At 40.6% G+C, this 22,962-nt stretch overlaps 1 protein-coding gene across 1 annotated transcript in view; it reads right to left on the bottom strand.

The window, feature by feature from the left end:
• Positions 1-22,962, bottom strand: part of LOC138597039 (cGMP-inhibited 3',5'-cyclic phosphodiesterase 3A-like) — a 52,888-nt gene that overhangs the window by 15,916 nt on the left and 14,010 nt on the right. The window contains exon 2 of the mRNA XM_069668550.1: positions 2,533-2,778. Within this exon, the coding sequence (XP_069524651.1) occupies positions 2,533-2,778 (246 nt within the window). The remainder of the gene's footprint in view (positions 1-2,532; positions 2,779-22,962) is intronic.

Below are 22,962 nucleotides of genomic sequence, written 5' to 3'. Positions count from 1 at the left end.
CGAGATAAATAAGTAGAGCTCTCGAGAAAACATGTCAATAGATTTCCACTTAGGGCTTCCGTACCATGCTGAAGTGAAATGGATATAAAAAATAAAAATGGCCGCTGTAATGTTGTAACACTAGGGTGTGCTTTGGAAAATGTGTGTCTATAATATGAAGTATCATAGAAAGAAATCTATGCAGCAAAATGTGGTTCAAACTTGACAAATAGCCTTAATTACAAGTATTTTTCCTGTCTTGTTTACCTGGGTTACAAGCTGAATCACTAACTTTAACCCTTTGCCACACACAGATGAACCAACCCCCACTGAGCCAATATGAGGCAGCATCTCACTGTCTTCCCCTCCATCAGCCGAGCATGTGAGTGCACTCAGGCGGCGGTAAAGCTGCTTGTCACTTTCCTGGTTTTGCTGTCCTGCATTGCATCACACGCTTTATTTAGTTTCCTTGCCGCCTAAAGTGCCTGCATTCATTTTGAAGCGCCGGCCTTGTAAAACATTAAAAAGCCCTCTGGAAACCTGTGCGTCATTGTTTGCGACATTAAAGCCCCATGCTGTGCCAGCAGCGAGGGAGGAAACAAAGGTGGTGTATGCGAGGGGAGGTACACTTGGGTGTATGTGCAGGAGTGTGTGTGTGCTGCAGCATACAACTTCACTTTGATGCAGCTGATTCTGTTTCACTTGCTTACACTTAATTTCACTAGTTCATAGATAGTTCCCTTTACTGATTATGACATTTTCCTCCTTATGGGGCTTACTTTAGCACAAGTCTGTTTACAGGTCATTGGGAGGACTGTTGCATGCTGTGAGAAGTCTGAAACATGGCATTAGTTGGACCTGAAGATTGCAAGTCTTAATATGAAAAGTGTTGGGGTCTGTGGAGTCAGAGAGAAGTAAGCTTAGTCTGGCAATTATTATATTATTTATTCATTTTTATTTAACCCATATTTTACCAAGTAAGTCCCATTGAGATCAATCTCATTTTCATGGGATCAACAACAGTGAAACATATTAGGGATGCATGATATTGGATTTTTTGCCGAAATCCAATATTCCGATATTTTCCAACCCTTTCTGCCGATTTCGATATATTAGGCACATGTTTTTTCCACCTAATTGCAGAGAACAACAAGTCTCCCATGTAGTCAAATTGATATCGTGCTTTCTCTTATTGTAGCAGATGCAGCAATAACATAATACAGTGCTTTTTAAAATGTACACATTCACTGGGCAACATAAGAAAAGTACTAAAACTGTGTAGTTTAGTTTTAAGGTTATGTACAAAATGCCATATTTACTTGTATATAACATTTTCTTTCAAATAAAACTGTAATATTCATCAAGCTTTTTTAGGGAATCATCGAGCATGTAGGCATAATTAAAGTGTTGCTTTATCGGCGGAAATGTGACATATCTGCCGATGCCGATATGTCGTTTTCATTATCTGCAAATACCGATAACGTGTCGATAATATAGCGATAATGCATCCCTTTAAGATATATATTCATGTGTCTAAACACTACAAGATTAAAATGCCTACGCACAATTACAAGAACCAAACTAGTCATTCACCATTGTACTTTTACAATGGTTTAATCTGTGAAGTGCTCACCCCACACGTTATGGTGTAAGTGTTAAAATGAGTAGGAAACAAAAGTTCTTCTTACTCCTCAGTTTGTGTAATGTGAATAAGCATAGGAAGGGGAAAGTATGGGAAGAGATGTTCTGGTACTATTGGTGTTTATTATCGGTGGAAAAGCACTCATTATTGTCTTTTATTGTGTTGGTTTTATTTTAAGATCATTTTTTTGGCTTTTTTGCCTTAATAGTAGGACAGCTGAAAATTGACAGGAAGCATGGGGAAGAGAGAGTGGGGATAGACATGTGCAGTTGATGCATCGAGGACTTTGCCTCTGTAGATGGGGAGGAGAGAGGAGGAGGAGAAAACATACACATCCACATTAAATAAAGGTGAACCATCTATTTGAACCATCTATCGATAAGTGAGAGATGTACATAGAGTACATATTTATCAATAATATAATTATTATTGCATTTTATTAAGGTCAGTATTTTGTCCTTGCATATTTTATCTATCACTTGTTTTACACGTGTCCTTTCCTTTGAGCTGTTGTAACAAGTACATTTCCCTGAATGGGGGTTAATACTTTCACTGAGCTAAACCGGCGCCCCAGAAAAGCACTGATTGTGACAATTTGAGAGATTTGACAAACATTACATCTACGCTTTTTTTTCTGTTATTGCACATGATAATTTAACTAAAATCAAACAAATGACGGTGTCAGATCTGTGTCATGACTGGCGTAATACCTTATACTCGACAACACATTTTAGGCTGTATCAGAGGCCGAATCGAGCAACTAAAATGTTTGTTGCTTTTTTTGAAAACAAGCATGAAATGAAAGGAAATTCTGGATGGCCCAGTCCTAATATAAATCTTTAATTTAAATGATGGTTCAGCCTCCGGATATTATCTAAAATACCAAAACCAAAGAATGGAAACATATTTACCTTTGGGATGGCCAGTCTCTCTGCTTTTTCAGGCCCCTCCTCGGAGTCAGAGCAGGTGTGTGTGTCTGCGGGGAGGCGGGGCCGGTGCAGCGGCTGGAGGCTGATCTGGGTGCTGAGGAGGTTGCTGACGGCCTTCAGAGATGTGCAGGTGTTCGGGGGCAGCGACGGGTCAGCCAGCAGGTCTGAGATCAAACCGTGGGCCTCACCCATCACCGCGATGTCCACGATGACGCTGGTGCCCGAAGACTGGAGGAGAGAAGGTAAGGAGAAAGAATGATTTTAACGTTATCGCTTTGATGTTATCAGTCATGACGCACGCCGCCGTTTTATCTCTATACCTGAGAGAGGAGGATGTGTTTGTCTCTGTGCTGGGGACAGTGTGTTTGCACCTGTCTTTATACTAAATTAAACATTTTACAGTCCCAACAGGAACCAACTAAGACACTCTGTTCTTGCACTGTACTGTAGCCTGCTCTGGACATGTGACAGTCTAAAAATGTGACTTATTATAGAGCTATTAGCATGTCGGCTAATTGGGTTGAGCATGTAAAGGTTAGTAAGGATTAATGACAGCTTTAATAGACATCCGACAATCTTCTTATAAAAGACTACACACCCCACTCCCACGGCACCCCGTCCGGCCTAAATTTAGCCGCCATCGATCAGCATATTGACGGATAAGCCGAAAGTCTCATCTATGTCAAAGGTCAAAGCATGTGTGCTTCAGTAATGGATTCCACCGTTAATGTCAACATGTGCTAATCAGCTCTTCTTTAGCTTATAATCAATATACTGACACTCCCAAACACATGCACTGAATTATACACACAGACACAAACATGTACGTGTACAATATATCTAAGTGTGTGCTATAATGTGTCAGATGTCTGGTCTTAATAATATTAAGCTTCGACTCCAGATGGAGACTGGATACAGCAGAGTGCACCCTGACGATTGTGTGTGCCTGTACAGAAACAAAAATGAACTTAAAATCAATAACTTGCTTCACACTTTTCTACTGCAGCTTCTGTATAAACTGTAAGAAAAAGACCAAGTTTGGATAAACAGGAGAGACCGACGGATCAATGACTGGACACTGCAGAGAGAGTTAAAAGTAAGTGAGTGCTGAGCTGTGGCTCTCCACTGAACCCTGCGTGAACTGTGTTGGTAGAGCTCTAAATTTCTGTGTTATCTTATGTTAAGTATCACAATCATCTCAATAAAGACGGAACATTTCAATACTTCAACATTGCACAGGTCTTAAACCTACTGTGAGAGCTTTAACTGCTGATGAAACACTCTAATTTAACACTGATGCTTGGTGTACCTCAGGCACACCCACACAGGTGGTGCGGGTCCAACAATACTATGTGGTTAAAAATTTGTTTATTATTTTTTATTGGTTTAAATTACAGCAATTACAATTACAAGGAAACGCCCTTCAGTTTAAACCTGCACTAGTTCTTCCTCTGACTGAAAGGTCATGGTTGCATATATGCTCACATTTAGCCATCCATCCATTATCTACACTGCTTATCCTGTTCAGGGCTGGAGCCAGTCTCAGCTGTCACTGGGCAAGAGGCGGGGTACACCCTGGACTGATCGCCAGTCAATCACAGGGCTGACACACAGAGACAGACAACCTTTAACGCTCACACTCACACCTACGGGCAATTTAGAGACACAAAAGCCGCTTTCCCACTGGTCAAAAAACCCGCTAACACACTCGGCATTCAGACCGGGTCAAATGACTCTGCAGTAGACCCGGGTAATTTTCGCCTCGGCTCTGATCGGCTTTGATGGGAACACAAAACCTGTGTCGACACACTTATCTCCTACCCTGCTCCGGCGTGATGCCATGCTCCGTCAATAACTTCTGTGACTCCTTGTCACCTCATCTACAAATTCAACCCGTCTCCATTCAAGCAGCGCTCTAACATCGTTCCAAATTTATCAGCGCCGAGTTTGATGAATAGACTGAATGAGTAAATCAGAATGTTTGCTAACCCTGCTTTGTGCGCGTCTGTGACGTTAGACGGTGACATAGCAGAAAAGAGACAGAAAGGAGGATACTTCACTGGCAATGGGAACAGAGACATTTATAAGTGGGTCTTCCCAGGTCTGAAAAGCCTGTGTCAACACGCTAAATTTAGGTGGGAAAGGGGTAAAATACGAGCATGTCTTTGGACTCTGGGAGGAAGCCGGAGCACCCGGAGGGAACCCACACGTGCACAGGGAGAACACACAAACACCCCACTATGTCCAACCCGGGATTCAAACCAGGAACCTTTTAGCGGTGAAGCAACACCACTGCACCACTGTGCAGCCAGGCAGCATGAGACACATAGTCATAATGACATCAATTAAATATTCGATGAAAATGGGCGGGGAGCTAAGCCGGTTTAAAATCTATTTCTATAACAACTGGATAAAGCACAGCATCAAATGTAAAGATCCAATAGGTCTCCCTCTGAAGCCATTTATTGAGACAATAGGGTTTGGACCTGTAGCTGATCTATTCACAAAGAATTGCGGCCACCAATAACTGGATACAATTCTGAGTGGAGCTGACGATATCAATATTTCCTATAACATTCCTGCCTCTGCTCTTGTCTTCTTGAGGAGGGAAGAAAAATGTAATACTGTTGTGTAAAATCTAAAACTGCAAAATTAAAAAAAGGTATGAAGAAGGTTAAAGGTAAGAAGGGTTAAACCCAGACATCCAAACTGGTCTGTTACCAAACATACTCTGGTCTTCTGCTTCTGCATCCATCTCCCCCCCACTGTGCAAACACGTCAAGCGAATGAACTCACGTGATCACTCCATCCCTTAGCCTTCACTCCCATCTGCCTGCCCCCCTCGAGGCTACCCAGTTCAGAAACTGGCAGCAAACTCCGCTCTTGCAACTCGTTTTTTTTTTATCTGTGCCAGTTTCTCACTTGGGCTGTGATTTCATGCAGCGGTTTTTCATGAATGTGAGCCCGGGAGTTGTCAGATTTTACACGTTTTACATGTTCTACTTCATCCTGGTCCTCGATTAATTCAAGCTATCACTTTTTATCTAGCCGGTAGAGCTTAATCTTAAAAGAGTACAGGGAGAAACATAGACGGTATGAACAGCAGAACCAGCCAGCTGAATCTAAACAGAGTGACAGATGATGCTCATAATCTGTTTCCTTAGACAGATTGTATTAGCTCTTCAAATATGTCAGAGCTCAGGTGATGTGATGAGTAAATGCATCAAGCACATGGGAAGATAGTTTCCTGGAAGGGTGCCTGTGTGTACGTGCGTGTGTGAGAGTGCGTGTGTCACCTCAACCTGAACAAAACCCATTAGACCACTCCAGAGCTTTATGACATCCTGCTATTGTGACATTCAGCCATTACCTGGCAGTAATGGACTCTGGTCAGCTAATGTCAGGGAGATAAAGGGAGCTCCGATGTGGGTGTGTGCGTGTGTGTGATGCAGCTGTTTTTACGGCATGTTTCCCTGTAAGAATTTAGCATTTTTTAAACTGTATTTTTATGCATCTGCAGGTTCATTCAGTTCAACGTGTATAACCATTCAAGCTGATGGAGAGCTACAGAGCGCTGTGGTGGAGACACGGCGGAGAGGCGAGGGAGAAGGTTATTGACTCCTCCCAGCATAAAGGCCCACAGGAGACAGCAGGGGGAGCGGTGGTCAATGAGTAAATCAACAGTGAACACACACACACACACACATGGGCATGCATGTACTAGAATTACCCCTTAGGATCAGTCTGTCAGGCTTTCATGGTTATACAAATGGGGCATAATCAACCTCAACAAATGCAGTGTAGTGTAACAGAAGACAATATGAAATGATGTGAACGAGAAGTCAAATGAGATATAAATCAAGCTCCTAAGAATAGAAGTATTGATTAGGATCACTAGTCACATAACATCATCAACGCTCAAAGTAAACCAATATGCAGTCAGAGGAGAGCTGGGCACTAAAGAGGATGCATGGTCACGCATTTAAATTGTATATATAACACAAAATGACAATTATATTGAGTGAGTTTGTAGGAGCATCAGTAGGGATGGTGCTCCTATCGGTATTTAACGTTGTTTTATTTAAATAGTTTCATTCTAACGTAGCTGGCATCCGTCCTCTAGTGATGATGAAGCCGCCGGTGTCAGGCAACGACGTTGCATTGTTGTGGTCTCATGCTTGCGAGAGTCTAGTAGGTCAGTGCAGCGTGTTTGCTATAGTAAAGCGGCTAATGCTAATGCCGTTGCTAGCATTACTGCTAGTACCGCAAAACTCATTGTAAAAGACGCAACTTTAATACAATCTACAAAGTGGGCTGCGTCCTATATAATGGTGCAACCAATATACCAGTATAAAATGCAGAGAGAGGTGTGTTATTGTGTTACGGTATTTTACCCAGGAGATGGCGCTTTAAGCTAGCTAAAGCTTCGTCCTGTACATTCGCTGTCACGGACGTGGGGCGTCATGACCGCCAGTGCAGCTGCTACCCTCACAACCATTAACGTTAACGTAGCTAACGTAGGTTATCTGCTAGCTACAGCACCCGATTGCAAACCCGATACGGTGAAAACAGATGGTCGACTGTAATTTGTGTGTGTTTTGAAAGTGTTTAAAACCAAAATAAATTGAAATACTGTTGAAATAACACGTTTTTATTAATAATTATCCCTCTGGGTATCCCCCTTATTTTCCCGATTTTGCAGTACGTCCTCAGAGCAGCCTACGAGTCCCGGTGGCTCCGCTAGCAATGCTGCAGATGGAATTAGCCAAACTTAAAACCCCAGTTACAACCCCCCTGTCAGAGGCAAATTATCAGACATGTCTTTATTTTTTGCACCAAATAATGGAGTAGTAACGATAAGAGTATCCATATGAATCGGTATCGATAAGCCCTATCAGAATAAAATCCTAATGATAGCCATCCCTAAGCATCAATGTACGAAAATCCTTCACGGACCAAAACCATCTTAAAAAAATCAGGGTGCAAAATACTCAAATAAGGTCCAATGCAAAAAAACCTGAAACCTGACTGATACCTCGTTGATTGAATTTATCATGCCTGAACCACACACACTGTGGGACTATTTACTTCAAGTGTACATCTATGTCTATGTGATTAGAATGGTAATGTAACACCAAACCCCAAGTTTGAAGCTACCTTGCCACACAAATGTTCCATGCTCACACTGGCTCTGAAAATGAATGTCTCTCCTGCTTCCTATTTCTTCCTTTCATATCTTCTACGTCCCTTATTTGTCCCTCTCCTGAGAGCCAGTTGGAGGATCTGTAGGCAGATCAGGCATAAAGGCAGATGGTGAGCGCAGATAAAGAGAGAGATAAAGAGTGACGGAGAGGCAGAGCGAGAGAATGATAGGAGATGAGTCCACAGGCAGACCATGGTCAGTCAAGTGAAAAAGAGAGCGCATCACTCGAGCAAGGCCAGCTGAGCTCCTGCACAACCTAACCTACAACGACTGTAAATACAGCACTACAGTTACAGCACATCGCTTCTCAGAGATAGCCTTCAATTTGTCCAAGTTTTAGGTATTCATGCTGGAGCAGAGGAAGCCAACAAAGGAGGCCAGAGGCCAAGTTTATGTTGGAGGAGGAGGATCGCAGAAGCACCTCAAAATTGCAAGGCTATTAATGCTTAACACATTTATATGTTGATTTTGTAATAATGTCTAATCAGGTAGATGTTTTGCAAGAAGCCTAGATGTGTTTTCTGAATTTGACAATGTGCAAAACTGACACAAGATCAATAAATATCGACGCCTTTGTTTTTAAAAATTGACCTGTGGAAAATGAAACTGTACAAACCATTGTGTTTGAATGAGATAAGACGCATTTTAAACACAAAGATAACACAAACTCACTGACTGGATGTGCTGCTCAACAAATAATACCCATCTTAGAACAATAGTGACACAACAGTGGCTTCACTCTCCGTCATCAGCCTCTCACAGGCGTAATTGACCTAAAAACTAGGCTGTATCAGGAAGCTTAATTTAGACATTGCTTCAAGTTGTCCTATTTAAATCATCTCATCATTACTAACTAAATGGATCTCCTTCTTCTGTGCCCAAACGGACACACTTGCACATGCACATACAAGCGCATACACCCAGACTGAAGGACCCCAGTTAAACCAACCTGCTTAGGAGGGTGTGTGTGGTCCTGATGGCGCCCCATGATGCTCGCTGAGTGTCTCCTCTGCATCATTCAGCTTGAACACAACCCAATCCTGCTCTATAGATTCCTGTAGATGTGATGCTTTTTTCTATTTCCTTTAGTCCTGGTTCATAAATCAGTCGGAGGAGTCTCAATCCAAAGCAACTGGCATCTCAATAATGTAGCTGTGCAACTCCTCTCCTCTGCTCTCCTCCTCTCCCTCCCTCCGTCCTCTCACCCGCCCCTGACTCTGCATCTGCCAATTGCAAATGTTCCCCAGTGGCACACAGCACACAGAAAATCAGTTCTATTGAAAATACCTGGTTGCTGGGAGACATCGGGACAAAGATCAAAGCGAGTCGCCTGTGAACCATAAAATAGTTGTTGGGGGCTCAGTTGGCAGAAGCGATACTACGCCCACAACTTGTCAAGTGTTTCCTGTGATAGCAGGTGATGCATGACAACCGAGCAGCGAGTAATGTGTGTTATCAGAGCGGGGCTGTCTACGTCAGGAAACGGATGGACTTATTGATTCATTAAAGGTCTATTAAGAGTGTAAGTTAGTTATTGGGTGAAGCTGCAGCTGCACGTCCACTATGGAGAACATTATGGAGGATTTTAATATCAAATCCACCAATTTAATACATTAATGTTGAGTGTAACATAAAAACAATGTAAAATTGTCTGTAAAAAAGATGAGGCAGACTAATGTTTATGCCCTTTGCATGGCATGCTTATAACAATTGATATAATTTATCTTTCAAAATCAGCAGCGAGGAGGATGTGTGGCCTGACCGAAAGGCAGCATCTTTGGTCTCAGCACAGTAAAAACAACACCTGTTATTGGAATTTAAAAGACTTAATTTATAATCCTAGTAAAAAGAAGACACCAAGCAAACCATCTGGCAATAAAAAGAGGTTATAAAAGCCATGAGAGGTGAAAGGCCCACCTGCTGCCAATCCTTTCAGATGCAAAACGTGCCGTGTGAAACGGACTTGGCAGGAAATTCGGACCAAACATAAAAACATGATCCAGTCATTCGATGCTGTTTCCTCATAGTTCTTTTACTGTATGAATGATCTGCTGATTTTTAAAGTGATAATTTACCTGAAGCAAACAGGCAAAAACAAGAAAAGGGAGACTGGAGGGTCATATTACATTCATCGCTAACTGAATGCATAGGCTCTGTGAGGCGATGCATACAGTGTATGGTACTGTAACTGCACGGCTTAGTTCTGTGGCTGTACATGTGCAACGTTAGGTTCAGTTAAGCATTTATTCTGTCCGAAGAGAACGTTGTCAGGTCATTATTACTGAAAGGGCGGCGCTTTACTGACGATTTAAAGACATAACCTGGTTCTGACCAGGTTGTGTTCAGAGTAAGTTACCATGGTGATCGAGTCAGGTTAAAAGAAAGCCAGCTTCGTGACACAGAAAACTCAACAGCTCAACAGACCCGGCTAACTCATTAATCTCACTTTGTAGTACACTCCTTTGGCCTGTCTCTATTCCTCTATGGTTTGTTAGACAAATATGAATCTGATGTATATTCACTTGTATTGTTGTGACTCATATATGAATGTATGTAAGAGAATAAACATTAAAGAAAAGGGTGATGACGGTCACTGGGTCCACCCCATGGTATATCTTAACATGCTTGCTAGCCTGCTAGTGTGAAATCACCCAAGTTTTTCCCCCTACCTGTATTGGCTTTGCAACCCTAACAGGGTTTCACCTCACAGTTTGAGAACCCATTAGCTCAGATAATTTGATAAATAAAGTCACAGGTTGATATCCAATCTAATGGCACCCAGTGCAAGTGCAGTTAGTCCTGCTTATTCCACTGAAAATCAACACCTGGTCGTGCAGGCTTCAGCATCCTTTAGGTCATTATTTTCGTCATCTGAAAGAGAGAAAGCCGAAACCACAATGCTACTTTTTTGTATAGAATATTGGACAGCTACCAGTTACACATGCAATTACACACAAAAAGGCATAGTGACTAAATAGAATTACAATTATAAAATGATAAGCTACAAGAAATTGTGCACTTTTGTGAGTTTGTTGTGATGTTTTTCTGCCCTGAAAATGACATAAAGCAGTTTCGATTAAGGACCAGAAACCTTCCAATGTTATATGAAGTTTAATGATATATATATTATTAAAGAAGACTACAACCTACAAACCTAGTATGTGGCTGACCGCATCAGGTCAATTTGCGCTTTTGTGGGCAATGTGTTACAAGGACTGTCCTTATGAGGTTGATGACAACGTATTTGAAAGCAGGTGCGCGCTGCGGATGTAGATGAGGACAGCGGAGGAGCAGCGGAGGAGCAGCGGAGGAGCAGCCCCGCCTTCTCCACTGAACAAAGTATCCAGAGCCGTATAGACCGAGAGTCACGTCAGTGGAGGTCCAATATGCTCCATGATCCATCATTGCAATGCCGCAACTCTCTCTCTCTACGGCTCTGAAAGTACCGTCACTCAGTTAGTCAGTCACTCAGTTAGTCAGTCATATACAGGCCCATGTGTAGGGATTACTCCGGCGGTCAGCCAAAAATTAGCCATATCCGTAAGCACTCAACTCCGTTTTACAGAACAAGTTTTAGATAGTGATTTGACTGTCAACTAAAAAGCTTAAAGGTGTCACGTTACCACAGAAAATCTACAGTTATTCAGACATTTAGCCAAGCAATCCTCAAATAGAAACACATCTATGAACTCCTAACGAAGATTTGTTGTCTGTAAATATCCCACAGTAACGAGCCAAATGCTGCTCTACTCATTTGATGATAATGATGTCAAACACACACACACTCACACATCCCTCCTACCCCCATTTCCCCTGTCCTGCACTGACCTGGGATCTGCTCAGAGCTCTCTTGTAGTCCCATTCTGGCTGGCACATCATCTGGAGATGGAAGCACACAAACAGAAGCTACTGTCAGAGTCCCGTCCGCTTTGTGGCACTATACAATAATATTTCAGCACAGAATGTCTTCTCTCTTCTATGCTGTCCCTCCTCCCATCATGCCTTTCTCTGTCAGTCTGTCTAAAAATAAAAGAGGAGCAGACGCTGCGAATGAAGAAAAAGAATACATCACCCTTAATGCTAGAGGCCTGATCTACATACAGCTCTGCTACATCATCCGTCCCCTCCCACCTATATTACATCTTCTTTCAAAGACGGAAAACTGTAATTCAATTTCACAGTTACATGATGAGTTTCCAAGAGGCTTTCCTTAAATTCGTCCACTTTGAAGTTTATGAGATACACATGTAACAGAAAGGTTAAACAACAACACACTACATCCCAGACCCATATCTGCACCGAACAAATGTGTAACCGAATCACAACTGTTAAGCAAGCTGTGAAGGGAATTTCCCCAATTAAAAGAAAGGTTATCTATTATGGAATGTGATATGAATAACTTGGGCTCTGACCTACATTTCATGTTAATAACAGCTGGCTGAGCAGGGGAACAAGAACCAAAAAAAGAAGCCCAACAAATTTGATGAAGACCTAAAAACTAGTGCCCGACTGATACTGGCCTCAGCATCAGTACTGATATAGGCCTCGGTATTGGTACTGATATCGGCCTCTGTATCAGTATCAATGTCGGCCTAGGTATCGGTACTGATATTGGCCTCAGCATCAGTACTGATATCGGCCTAGGTATCGGTACTGATATTGGCCTCGGCATCAGTACTGATATCGGCCTAGGTATCGATACTGACATTGGCCTCGGTATTGGTACTGATATTGGCCTCAGCATTAGTACTGATATCGGCATCGGTACTGATATCAGCCTCTGTGTCTGTAATAATATCGGCCTCGGTATTGGTAAGTTTTTCAATACGCACTGATTAAAAAAAAAGTTTTTTTGCTTAAAATGTTTTTTTGTGTGTCAAAATTTTTTTTTGTCTTTTTCAGAATGTATACTGCAAAAAATGGGGTCGATTTTATAGACATGTCACTCTGTGGTTTGTCCAGCAAAGCATCCTTTGCCTTACGGTGAATTTATCGGGGAATTTTTTCCCTCTAAAATCAGTATCACTATTCCAAAAAACCCTTATCAGTTCTACTAAAAATAGCTGCACGTGAGAGAGTTGAGCATTTTGCACTTTAGTTCTTATGACTTCTTACATGTTCAAAGAGAGGGGTACACCCTCATAATCCTACCTGACAGCAGAAGTTAATTTGGAAGCTATGGGATCTCAAATTAGGTTGACAAGATGCTCTTCCCTGTTGCATCCCCTCTGTGTGATGCAGGCAGAGAAAGTGAGTTTATTTTTGCATTTCAAAAAAAAGTCTGCCATTGCAGGGCTGCGTTAAAAAAAAGAGGTACATAAATTATTTTAGTTCCTTGCCTCACAGGGCCTGTCAACATGGCTAAAAAGGAAGGTTGATACGATAAACACCGGCACTTGACCTCGTTAAGGTTCTGTTGCTACATTTAAACTGAAGCTAAATGACAAAATATGCATGTGTGTTTGCATTGCAGCTAACAATAAATCAGTGTTTTTTTACAGTATACAACCCCAGTCAAAATAAACAATCTGCCATAATAGGTATTTATAATGTTTAATAATTAGATCCCATTATGTATAAGTAGATTATGTTAATGTTATCAAAGGATCAATGTCGGCCTGACTGTCCCCACCAGCTGTCCCTGTGAGCTTTTAATCTTAGTAGCAGTTATAATCAATCTATTAATTATTATTTTCATAGCACCATATTACAACAAAAGTTATCTCATGACACTTTACATACAGAGCAGGTCGAGGCTGTACTCTCTGTAATCTTATTAACAAAGACCCAACTAAAAGCCATCTGCCGTGACCGGCTCAGAATGAGATCATGCGTTAAGCAAATCTGATCAAAGTTATCAATAATCATCTATATTCTTTATTTTCTTTAAGCAGAAAACATGATCAAAGTATCAACTGACATTCACATTATGCTAAAGAGCATCATGTATAATGATAATGGACTTTCTGTAACTAGGTTTTTTTTTACATGTGGCCTTCAAACATGGTGCAAGTTTTTTTACTTCTTTCTATCACTGCCAATCCAACTGTCAATTTAATTGCCATTACTACTGTTCAAGTATATTAGTGATATATTAAATATTGAAAATAATTATGGCAACATTAAAGCAATGATCTCGAAGATTTTCATTTTAATAAATGTCTGTTAAAGCTCCTGTGAGGAACTTTTGGTTTGTGTTGATTTTGGCACCCCCTGTGGACAAAGCCGTACCTCTGATTTTGTCCTGTTCATGCTGGTGTGGTGGTTTTTTTTTAACAATAAATCTCATCTTGCTTTCTTTAACAGTCATATGTATCACTCACTCTAAATTTTTGGCCTGGAAAATGTAAACAAAGGCAGCGTGCAGTTAATCACTTTGTCTGACACCTACCCCCTGCCAAAGGTTTCAGGCATTTAATATAACTATAGAGAAATAATCACTCTTGTCGCTGATGTTCTGGTTTGCTTTTGTAGGTCATATAGAGGAATCAGAATTAATATCAGTCTGTTTCATAACCAGCGAAAAACTCCTCACAGGAGCTTTTATCACCGAATGAGGTAACACAATGGTGATTGAGCCTATGGCCCACTGATGAAAGCCTTTGCATTTGCAGTATTATGGACTGGGTGTCTAGTGCGACTTAAGTGGAAAAAAATCACAAGCGGCGCCCAGTTAGTGAAGCATTTTCCATCACCCAGAAGTGGTTGGTTTGCCAGAGAGGGTAGACGGAGCTAAGCGGCTGTTTTTTCCGGTCTCTGCAAGTGTTGCGAGTAAACAGTAATCTACTATGGCTGAACAAACAAAGAAAAGATTGATGACGCTCAGACGAAGGCAAACAGTCTGACAAGGCAACTGGATATCTGGGAAGTGTGCTCCTGCAATTAGAGAACAAAAACTGAAATCTTCAACATTACATCTTTAAGAAGGGGTTATGAAAAAAAGACAAATGTCCAGCCACGTTTGAGGCGCCTTGTCTTACAACCAGACTGCTACCTAGCCAGCTGCTAACCCTCAGCTCAGATATGTTTTACTCCTCACCCTTTTTGGAACAAACAAAAGACACAGTCCTCCCTATATTTCTGTAATATAAAAATTATACTGTATACTCGCAAATAATTGACTGCATAAGGTCAATGTGTTGAATGTTCATTATGCAAAAAGGAATGTGAGCGTTTGCTTCTTCTATGGACTGCTCTAGCTGTCATACTGTGTAGGCTGATGTATGAAATGGCATAAAATGAGCTGACCTGACAGTGCAACTGTCATCCGCTGGAGATGACTTTGCATCTTGAATGGCAGATGAGATAATCTGCCTAATACAGCGGATTCATGTTTTATGTGAGCCCCTCAGGATGAGACGGAGGTTGTTTGGAAGAATAAAAGAGCTGTAATGCTGAATCACACACATCCTTGATCATGTAAAGTATGCATACTTGATCTTGAAATACTGTGTGCATCATCCTTTTTTGTTGATACTGCATGTTTAAGAGTCAGTTAACTAGCAGCTATATAAAAGTAATAATGCAATGATACAACCTAAACACAAATTTCAGCTTCTATCATTTACCCCAGTCCTTAAATCCTCCTCCGTGCTCTGCTGTCCCTTGACGGCCTCCATTACAGCTCAAATACACTCCTCATGTCAAGTCTATAAGAGGCAGTGAAATCACAGAGGCCTAATGCACCTCTGAGACACACAATCTTTGACAGCTCCATCATTCACTCTTAACCAGAGTGCTGCTAAATTCACTCATGTATGTAGAAACTTCATAGTGCGCAAAAATCAAGGTTTTGCGCAAGTAAGGATGAGACATCTTTACATCTTTTGTTATAGTGCCTGGATGGCCCCGATGCATGATGCATGAACACAGTGCACACTGCAGAGGGAGCTCTTTTTGTTGACACTGAGCACTGCTAGTCTGTGTGGTGTTTTTGTGGTGTGCAGAACTGAGGGACACGCTTCCTAATGTGTTAAATTCATACATTGAACAAGAACATAAAACTTGAATCAGAATGGTTTAAAAAATACAAATACAAAAAATATTTTTTATATTAACTTTGCATAAAATATGTCAGATTCAAAGGAGGCTGAATCCCAGCATGCACTGGACAGAGAACAAGACTCCAACCTGGACAGCTAAATGAGGGGTCCATCCTAGTGCTATTAAATACACCAAAAAACAGACATCAGAACGCAAACACACTATTACAATTAACCTTTGTCCAAGGGAAAAGTCACTGATGTAAGAGGTAATACATGAAATATTTTATATATACTTTGAAGGAATATTTAAAAAAATGTCTATTACTAAGTTCAAGTCTAGTGCTGCATGCCCTCGTTCAGTGTCATTATCATAACAGGATAAATCCAGAACCAAATGTTCAAATGTTATGACCCACTTCTCATAAAAGAAAACAAAAGCCTGAAAGCTAAAAATAATACATTTCTTCAGCAGCCCTCCAGGCTTTAGGAAAACAACATTGTTTTTTCTCACTGAAAAAATTACTACTATAATCCGGCCGCGTACGACATGGAAATACAGTGTATCTGTGTGTGTAACTGTGCATGTTATAATGTACTATGGCAAAGCCATGTAAGGGCTAAAAGGATACAATTTCTGCCTCACACACACACGCCCACACGGTCACACACACTGGGCTAAACACGCGTGTATCAACACACACACGTTTACACACAGGCTCTCTGTTTGTCACGACTCAGACACTCCAGTCCTGAAAAACCCAGCAAGCCTGACCAAAACCCCCACCGCCCAGCAAATGTTCTCACTAGAGCCCAGCTGAGGCGGGAAAACAGGAGAAAGAGAGAGATGTACACAAATCATGATTTAGAGAACAAGAATGGACAGTAGATCGAGAAACATGACTCTATTATTACAACACAATGATAAAGTGATTAACGTTTTTATAGCCAGCTGGTCTGGCCACATGGCCTTAATCTGTACTACGGTATAACTAAAAATAATTCATAGAGATCAAAAATATGACAAATACACCAAAACGTATTGCTGCCAGTAAAAAAACCAAAAAGGATAAGGATCACATTGATAATTTAGAAGTAAATTTTTTGTTCGAAATATAAACTTTTGACGGTTTTTCACATTATAACATATTTTCACATTATTTCGACAGCTTTTCGCATTATTTCGAGATATTTTCACATTATTTCAAGACCTTTTCACATTAATACAACATACAAATGTTTAATGTAATAACAAGAAAACGATTTCTCTTGTTATAAGGTAAAATGTGAAACATTTTACTTTATAAAAAGAAAAAATAGTATACAGAATATTTGAATGTCATAATAACATAAAAATATCTTGAAATTACTTGAAAATTAAACTTAACTAAATTTTAATGGCTACCATTTCATGTGTTTGTTTTTTGGCAGCAATAGACTTCCGAACAAATGACTTCTATTAAGAAAACATCAGTTTATGTTAAATGCAATAAGTTATGCAGCATGGGGCAAAGCTGTTTCATCCATGTTCATTATAACTTGCTTTGAAAATGTATCCAATGTAAATATAGACAATTATATTATGAACTGAAATTTAGTGATAGATGATTTATCTAATCTAAACCAAAGCATGCTCAAATAATTTGCCCCATTTTAGAATGTTAGTCTGACAAATGCTGATCATAGCACACATTTTGATTGTACTGTTTGTTGCTCATTTCCATTAATTTGTCACACCTGTCATAGTGCAGTTAAAGCAGATAGCTAGGATACAGCACATGTTTTCTATACAAACTGGCTCATAGTGACCCCAAGAATCACAGTTTACCCACTCAACTCAGCTAGCTTGGCAAGTGGATTTGGCAAAGCTGCCTGTGTGTGCGTGGTCTGCCTGTGTGTTTGTGTGTGAGAGAGAGAGAGAGAGAGAGAGAGAGAGGGAGGAAGAGAGAGAGATGGGACTCCTGGGCTGGACGCTGATGATGATGACTCACCCACACACACTCACACGTGAACTACACATGCACTCATCACCCTCATCACTCCAAACCACGTTAGTGCAGCTCACTGATGCTAATTGTTTCCAATCAGCGCATCAGGGCTCCTGTCGATGCACCATGAAACCAGACCACACCAGCGATTGCTTATTGATCTCATTACATGCTAACGTCACTCTGGCAAGCAAGTGTTTGTGTGTCTGTTTGCGCGTGTGTGAGGGATTGATGTACACAATCATTTGAGCTATACAACTGTGCCGACCACTAAAACTATTAAAAACCAAGAATGATCTGAGCTTGTAATAATCACAAATAAATTATCTTTAAACCACGCTAAAAGTTGTCACCAATGCTAGCAGCATTAAGGCGGTACTGAGGCACAGTTTTAGCTAACATGCTTTGTTTATGTTTTATGGAATTGCACAAAAGTAATACGGGAAGAACACCCGTCAATTCACTGAGCGTACATTTATAAGCCCCCACCAAAAAACAACAACTAGTGTCAGATAAATGATTAAATGAAGACGTGAAGATAACAAACAACAAAGGTGCTAGCAAAGAGTGTAATGGACGCTAAGTCAAAGCTAGCAAAATGTTGTGTATTGGAGGGGTACTCAGTGTCAGCCCTTACTCAAGTCTAGAATCAGTTTTGAGAAGAAAAATCGGATATCAAAACATCTTTGCCCTCAATCTAAGTTTAGCGTTAGCATGCTAACTTGTGCTAAATAGCACCAAACACAGTGCAAAGGAGGTTGATAGGAATTCTGTTTTGTTTTAAACTATAGAGTTTTGTTTTTTCAGGCCAGATAGGTGACACCTTTATAGTTGTCTCTTATACAATTATAGTAAACATTGGGCTAACACATCTGGATTGTAGGAAAAGATAGTATGGTTAAATCATCGAGACAAGAAAGTTAGCTTCGTCACATCGATGACCAGTGTAAGTTCCTCTACAATCACTGGATTTCAGTTCAATTCAGATGACTTGTTTAAAAAAGCAATGAATAAGTAAGACAAACTATAGAGGTGGGGGCAAGACCATTTTTAAAAGCCTTCTCTTACTGTGTGGTACACATGTGTGGTATGTGTGCAAACATAAATTAGTCAGTGCTGACTAAGAAGATGATGAAAACATATTTTCATCATTTTATTTGTTTGCCTACTGTATTTTGTCCCCTGTGAATGAATTGTGCTGATGAATTGTAGCCTCAGGAAACTTTGTGTGTTTGTGTGTTTCACAGTGTAGTTGCATGACTAAGCCTTTGCATGCACTGTCAAGTGAATGGATGCATGTCTCTGTCAGCAAGTTTCCATTTGTGTATCTCATCTTGGTAAAGTCCTTCTCATGTGTGACACATGAACAGATCCCAAAACAATGAATTTTTTATATAAATGCATCCTGGGTAAAAAAAACAACATGTGCTGCACTTCATGATGTATAAAGTGGGATTTCTTAAATTAACTCCATCAAATTGTACTTGACAAATTAAAGGGCTCTATTGCCAAAACAACAGAGACTCACCCTAAAGTGTAATAACATGAAAATAATCTGACATATCTTCTTATAACTTGAAAAAATTTTGAAGTAAAAAACGTGATATTAATCTGTTTAATTTATTTTCTTGATATGTTACTGTGCCAATTTAAAATCATATAAAGCATACCAGATTGTATCCATGTTACCCAACATATACAGTTAAATAAAAAACTACTCATTTTTAAAGAATGAAAAGATAACAAACACAACAAATAGCAATACTGAAGATTAATACCATAATAATAACAGTAAAAATAACTATAAAGAAAAACATACATAAACATACTTGAATTATACCATCAAAACAGTTTAAATGATAGCTGTGTGCATGCATTTTCTTGCACCATCTACTTGTCATCTTTACTTCACTGAATAAGCTGCATCACACGCAAATGTGTCCTCATGCATGCATAAAAAGTCATCTGAAGCACACACACCATTTCACCCCAGTCTTCCTCCTCCCTCCCTCCCTCCCTCCAAGGCTCCACGGCTAAGTGGAGTGTTTTTCCCTCTCGTTGTTGTACCCGTGTAAGGCCACTGACGCCAGCTTGTCATTCTCTACTCCTATTACTGCGAGAGGGGAGTGCGTCACGGCTCCCACAACCCACTCCTCTCTGTCAGCTTCCTGCTCTCGCTGATTGACACTGACGTTGCCGGCCGTTAGCATTTCAGGCTGAGCCTCATGGGAACAGCGTTAGCATCCGGACACTGGTCTTCCATTTGGAGCTGCATGCATAATGATTTACATCCCATTTTATGTCTGTGATTCTTCAAGTTTTGCTCGTTTGGTTGTGGGTTTCAAAGCAAAGTCCTGAAACTGAGTTCAATCAAATGCAGGAGCTCATTTCTGGAGGAGAAAGGATTGGATTTAGTCTGAATTAAGCTGTCTGATCAATAAAATTAAGGCTTAAATGCCTTCTTTAACTGTTGTGTCAATAGACTGTAATTTAAATTACACTTACTTGCAACTGAGTGTACTTAGCTTGAATCTGGATATATAAACAAATATATGCAAATAAGGATCACTGTGTGGTAAATTGCTTTAATTACTTAAAGGGCCAGCGCACCCACACAGGTGTTTTCAATTGCTCTGCCTGATTAGACATCTACACAGGTTCAAATGATGATGTCATAAAACTATGTGAACTATTAACCAAAACCTGTTTCAGGCAGGAATGTGGTGCCGTTACTCCACTTCGCCTTTCTGCATAAAATGTAGGAACATGAAATAAGGGAGCATTGTTGTATTAATGTTAAGCAGCTGTAAAGAGCCTATTCAATTATGACTGGCCTTCCTGACAGCAATATCTGTACAAATCTGTGTCCAACTTACAACTGCAACAAAGCTAACAGAGTAAAGGCGCTGTCAGTCAAGCACTGTCTCTACACTGCCACACTGTTCTTTAATATTATTATCTAAGACAAAAAAACAACAAACAAACATATTTTTAGATTTTAGGCCTATTGCCATTTGCAGAACCTGCAGGAAACAACAATTATATGGCTGTTTATCTGAGCAATTTGTGTTGGGATAAAATAAAAGAGACCCCCTTCAAGTAATAAAAAGTATACCCTTAATATAATGCGGATTAGATAATTATTCCTATATTGAGTCATGCTGTCTCTGTCACATCTAGTGATCCATGCCAGGCTATATATCCACACAAAAGCTATGAATTTTGTAGGTGTCTGTGTATCTTGTGTGTACACACAAAAGGTAAACACTATAATAGACAAAAACAAAGACACCGAGCGGGAAACTTGAATGAGAACAAGCAGATCTCCTGGGTAGACTTGTCTTCAGGCTAAATCACGGACACTCAGAATGTTTCACACCAGAGCAACTTCATCCAATAAGGACTTGCTTATTGAATTCCCTTCTGAATGAGATTGGACGGAGAGGTAGAAATAGACAAAAGTGAGAGGACAATAAATGGAAAGAAAAAAGCTGAATGAAAAAAGGGAACACATTGACATTAGCAGAAGCTGCATCAGGCCTTAAGGAACCATACCAGCCAAATGCACGTGTTTGTGTGTGTGTGTGTGTGTGTGTGTATGGGTGAGCAAGTGATTGAGACAGGGAGAGAGAGAGAGTTTGTGTGCCTGTGTGCGCACCATCCTGTGTACACATCACAGCCCAAGGCCAACTCCTTCGTCTGCTCCTCAGATGAGAACCGAGCGCTCACTTTGTGCTGCTTTACCGAGGCTCAGAGAAAACAGGGTGCCATTTATAGAATGAATCCAATTATTTCTAAATACTGAAACTTGACCTGAAATAAACTCTCTGCTCCCCCATACCTGGATGAACGGTTCTGAAAGATGATTCATAATCAAGCACAATATATTGGCATGGCCTTTGAGTTTTAATTTTATGATATAGTTGAAAGTGACATCTATCTAATTTCCCCTTATTTACCTTAGTATTCCAAATTAACAAGAAAAATCATTTGACCAACCACACTGCAATGTAAACATGTCAAAATGGGAAGGATGCCATGAAGTAGGCTATGTTAGGATCACTACTATACACTATACAAACATCGATAACTTAATGAAAACAATTGTATTTATTAACAAGCTGCATTAGTTGGAAACGAGCACCCAGCAATGAAGTGAGCGCGCCTATGTTCCGTCATCCAGTGTTCTATCAGTCCTATGTTCCCTCAGCCCTATGTTTCCTCAACCAAATGTTCCCTCAGCCCTATGTTTCTTCAACCAAATGTTCCCTCAGCCCTATGTTTCCTCAACCAAATGTTCCCTTAGTCCTATGTTTCCTCAACCAAATGTTCCCTTAGCTCTATGTTTCCTCAACCAAATCGTCCCTTAGCCCTGTTTCCTCAACCAAGTGTGCCCCAAAATGTTCCCTTAGCTCTACGTTTCCTCAACCAAATGTTCCCTCAGCCCAATGTTTCCCTACCCAGTGTTTCCTCAACCAAATGTTCCCTCAGCCCAATACTCCCCTACCCAGTGTTTCCTTAACCAAATGTTCCCTGAGCCCTATGTTTCCTTAACTAAATGTTCCCTGAGCCCTATGTTTCTTCAAATCCATGTTTCCTCAGCTCTATGTTCCCTCAACCCAATGTTTCCTCAGCCCTATGTTCCCTCAACCCAATGTTTCCTCAGCCCTATGTTTCCTCAAATCCATGTTTCCTCTGCCCTATGTTCCCTCAACCCAGTGTTTCCTCAACAAATGTTCCCTTAGCTGTATTTTTTCTCAACCAAATGTTCCTGCAGCTTTATGTTTCCTCAACCCTATGTTCCCTCAGCCCTATGTTCCCTAAACCCAATGTTCCCTCAGCCCTGTTTCCTCAACCAAATGATCCTCAGCCCTGTTTCCCTCACCCTGTGATCCCTCAGCTCTATGATCTCCCATTAATCCATCTTTCCTCAGCTTAGCGTTACCTACACCTAATCTTCCCTCAGCCTCAACTTGTCAGATTATCCTAGGTCCTGGCAGAAGACTTGCCTAGGGAGCGCTCTTTGGACTCCATATAAAAGACATAATAAAAAAAAACCTTCTATTGGATTTTCTTAAGTGAGCAAAGGACTGATGGAATACAGGGCAAAGGAAACATAGAGCTGACCCTGTTCCTGAAAACAGGAAGTTATTATTTGTTTGTCGCTTATCAACATGCTCAGTGAAGGCAAGTTAGATACTATAAAACTCTCAGCGGGCGATTGCAGCAATTTGTGTCA

This window comes from Semicossyphus pulcher, unplaced genomic scaffold (genome assembly GCF_022749685.1).
Source record: "Semicossyphus pulcher isolate SPU_LCO1_2020_fin unplaced genomic scaffold, fSemPul1.0.p SCAF_19, whole genome shotgun sequence".
In the NCBI taxonomy this organism is placed as follows: domain Eukaryota; kingdom Metazoa; phylum Chordata; class Actinopteri; order Labriformes; family Labridae; genus Semicossyphus; species Semicossyphus pulcher.
Note: the sequence above shows the minus strand (reverse complement) of the source record. Positions and strands in the feature narration are given on the sequence as shown.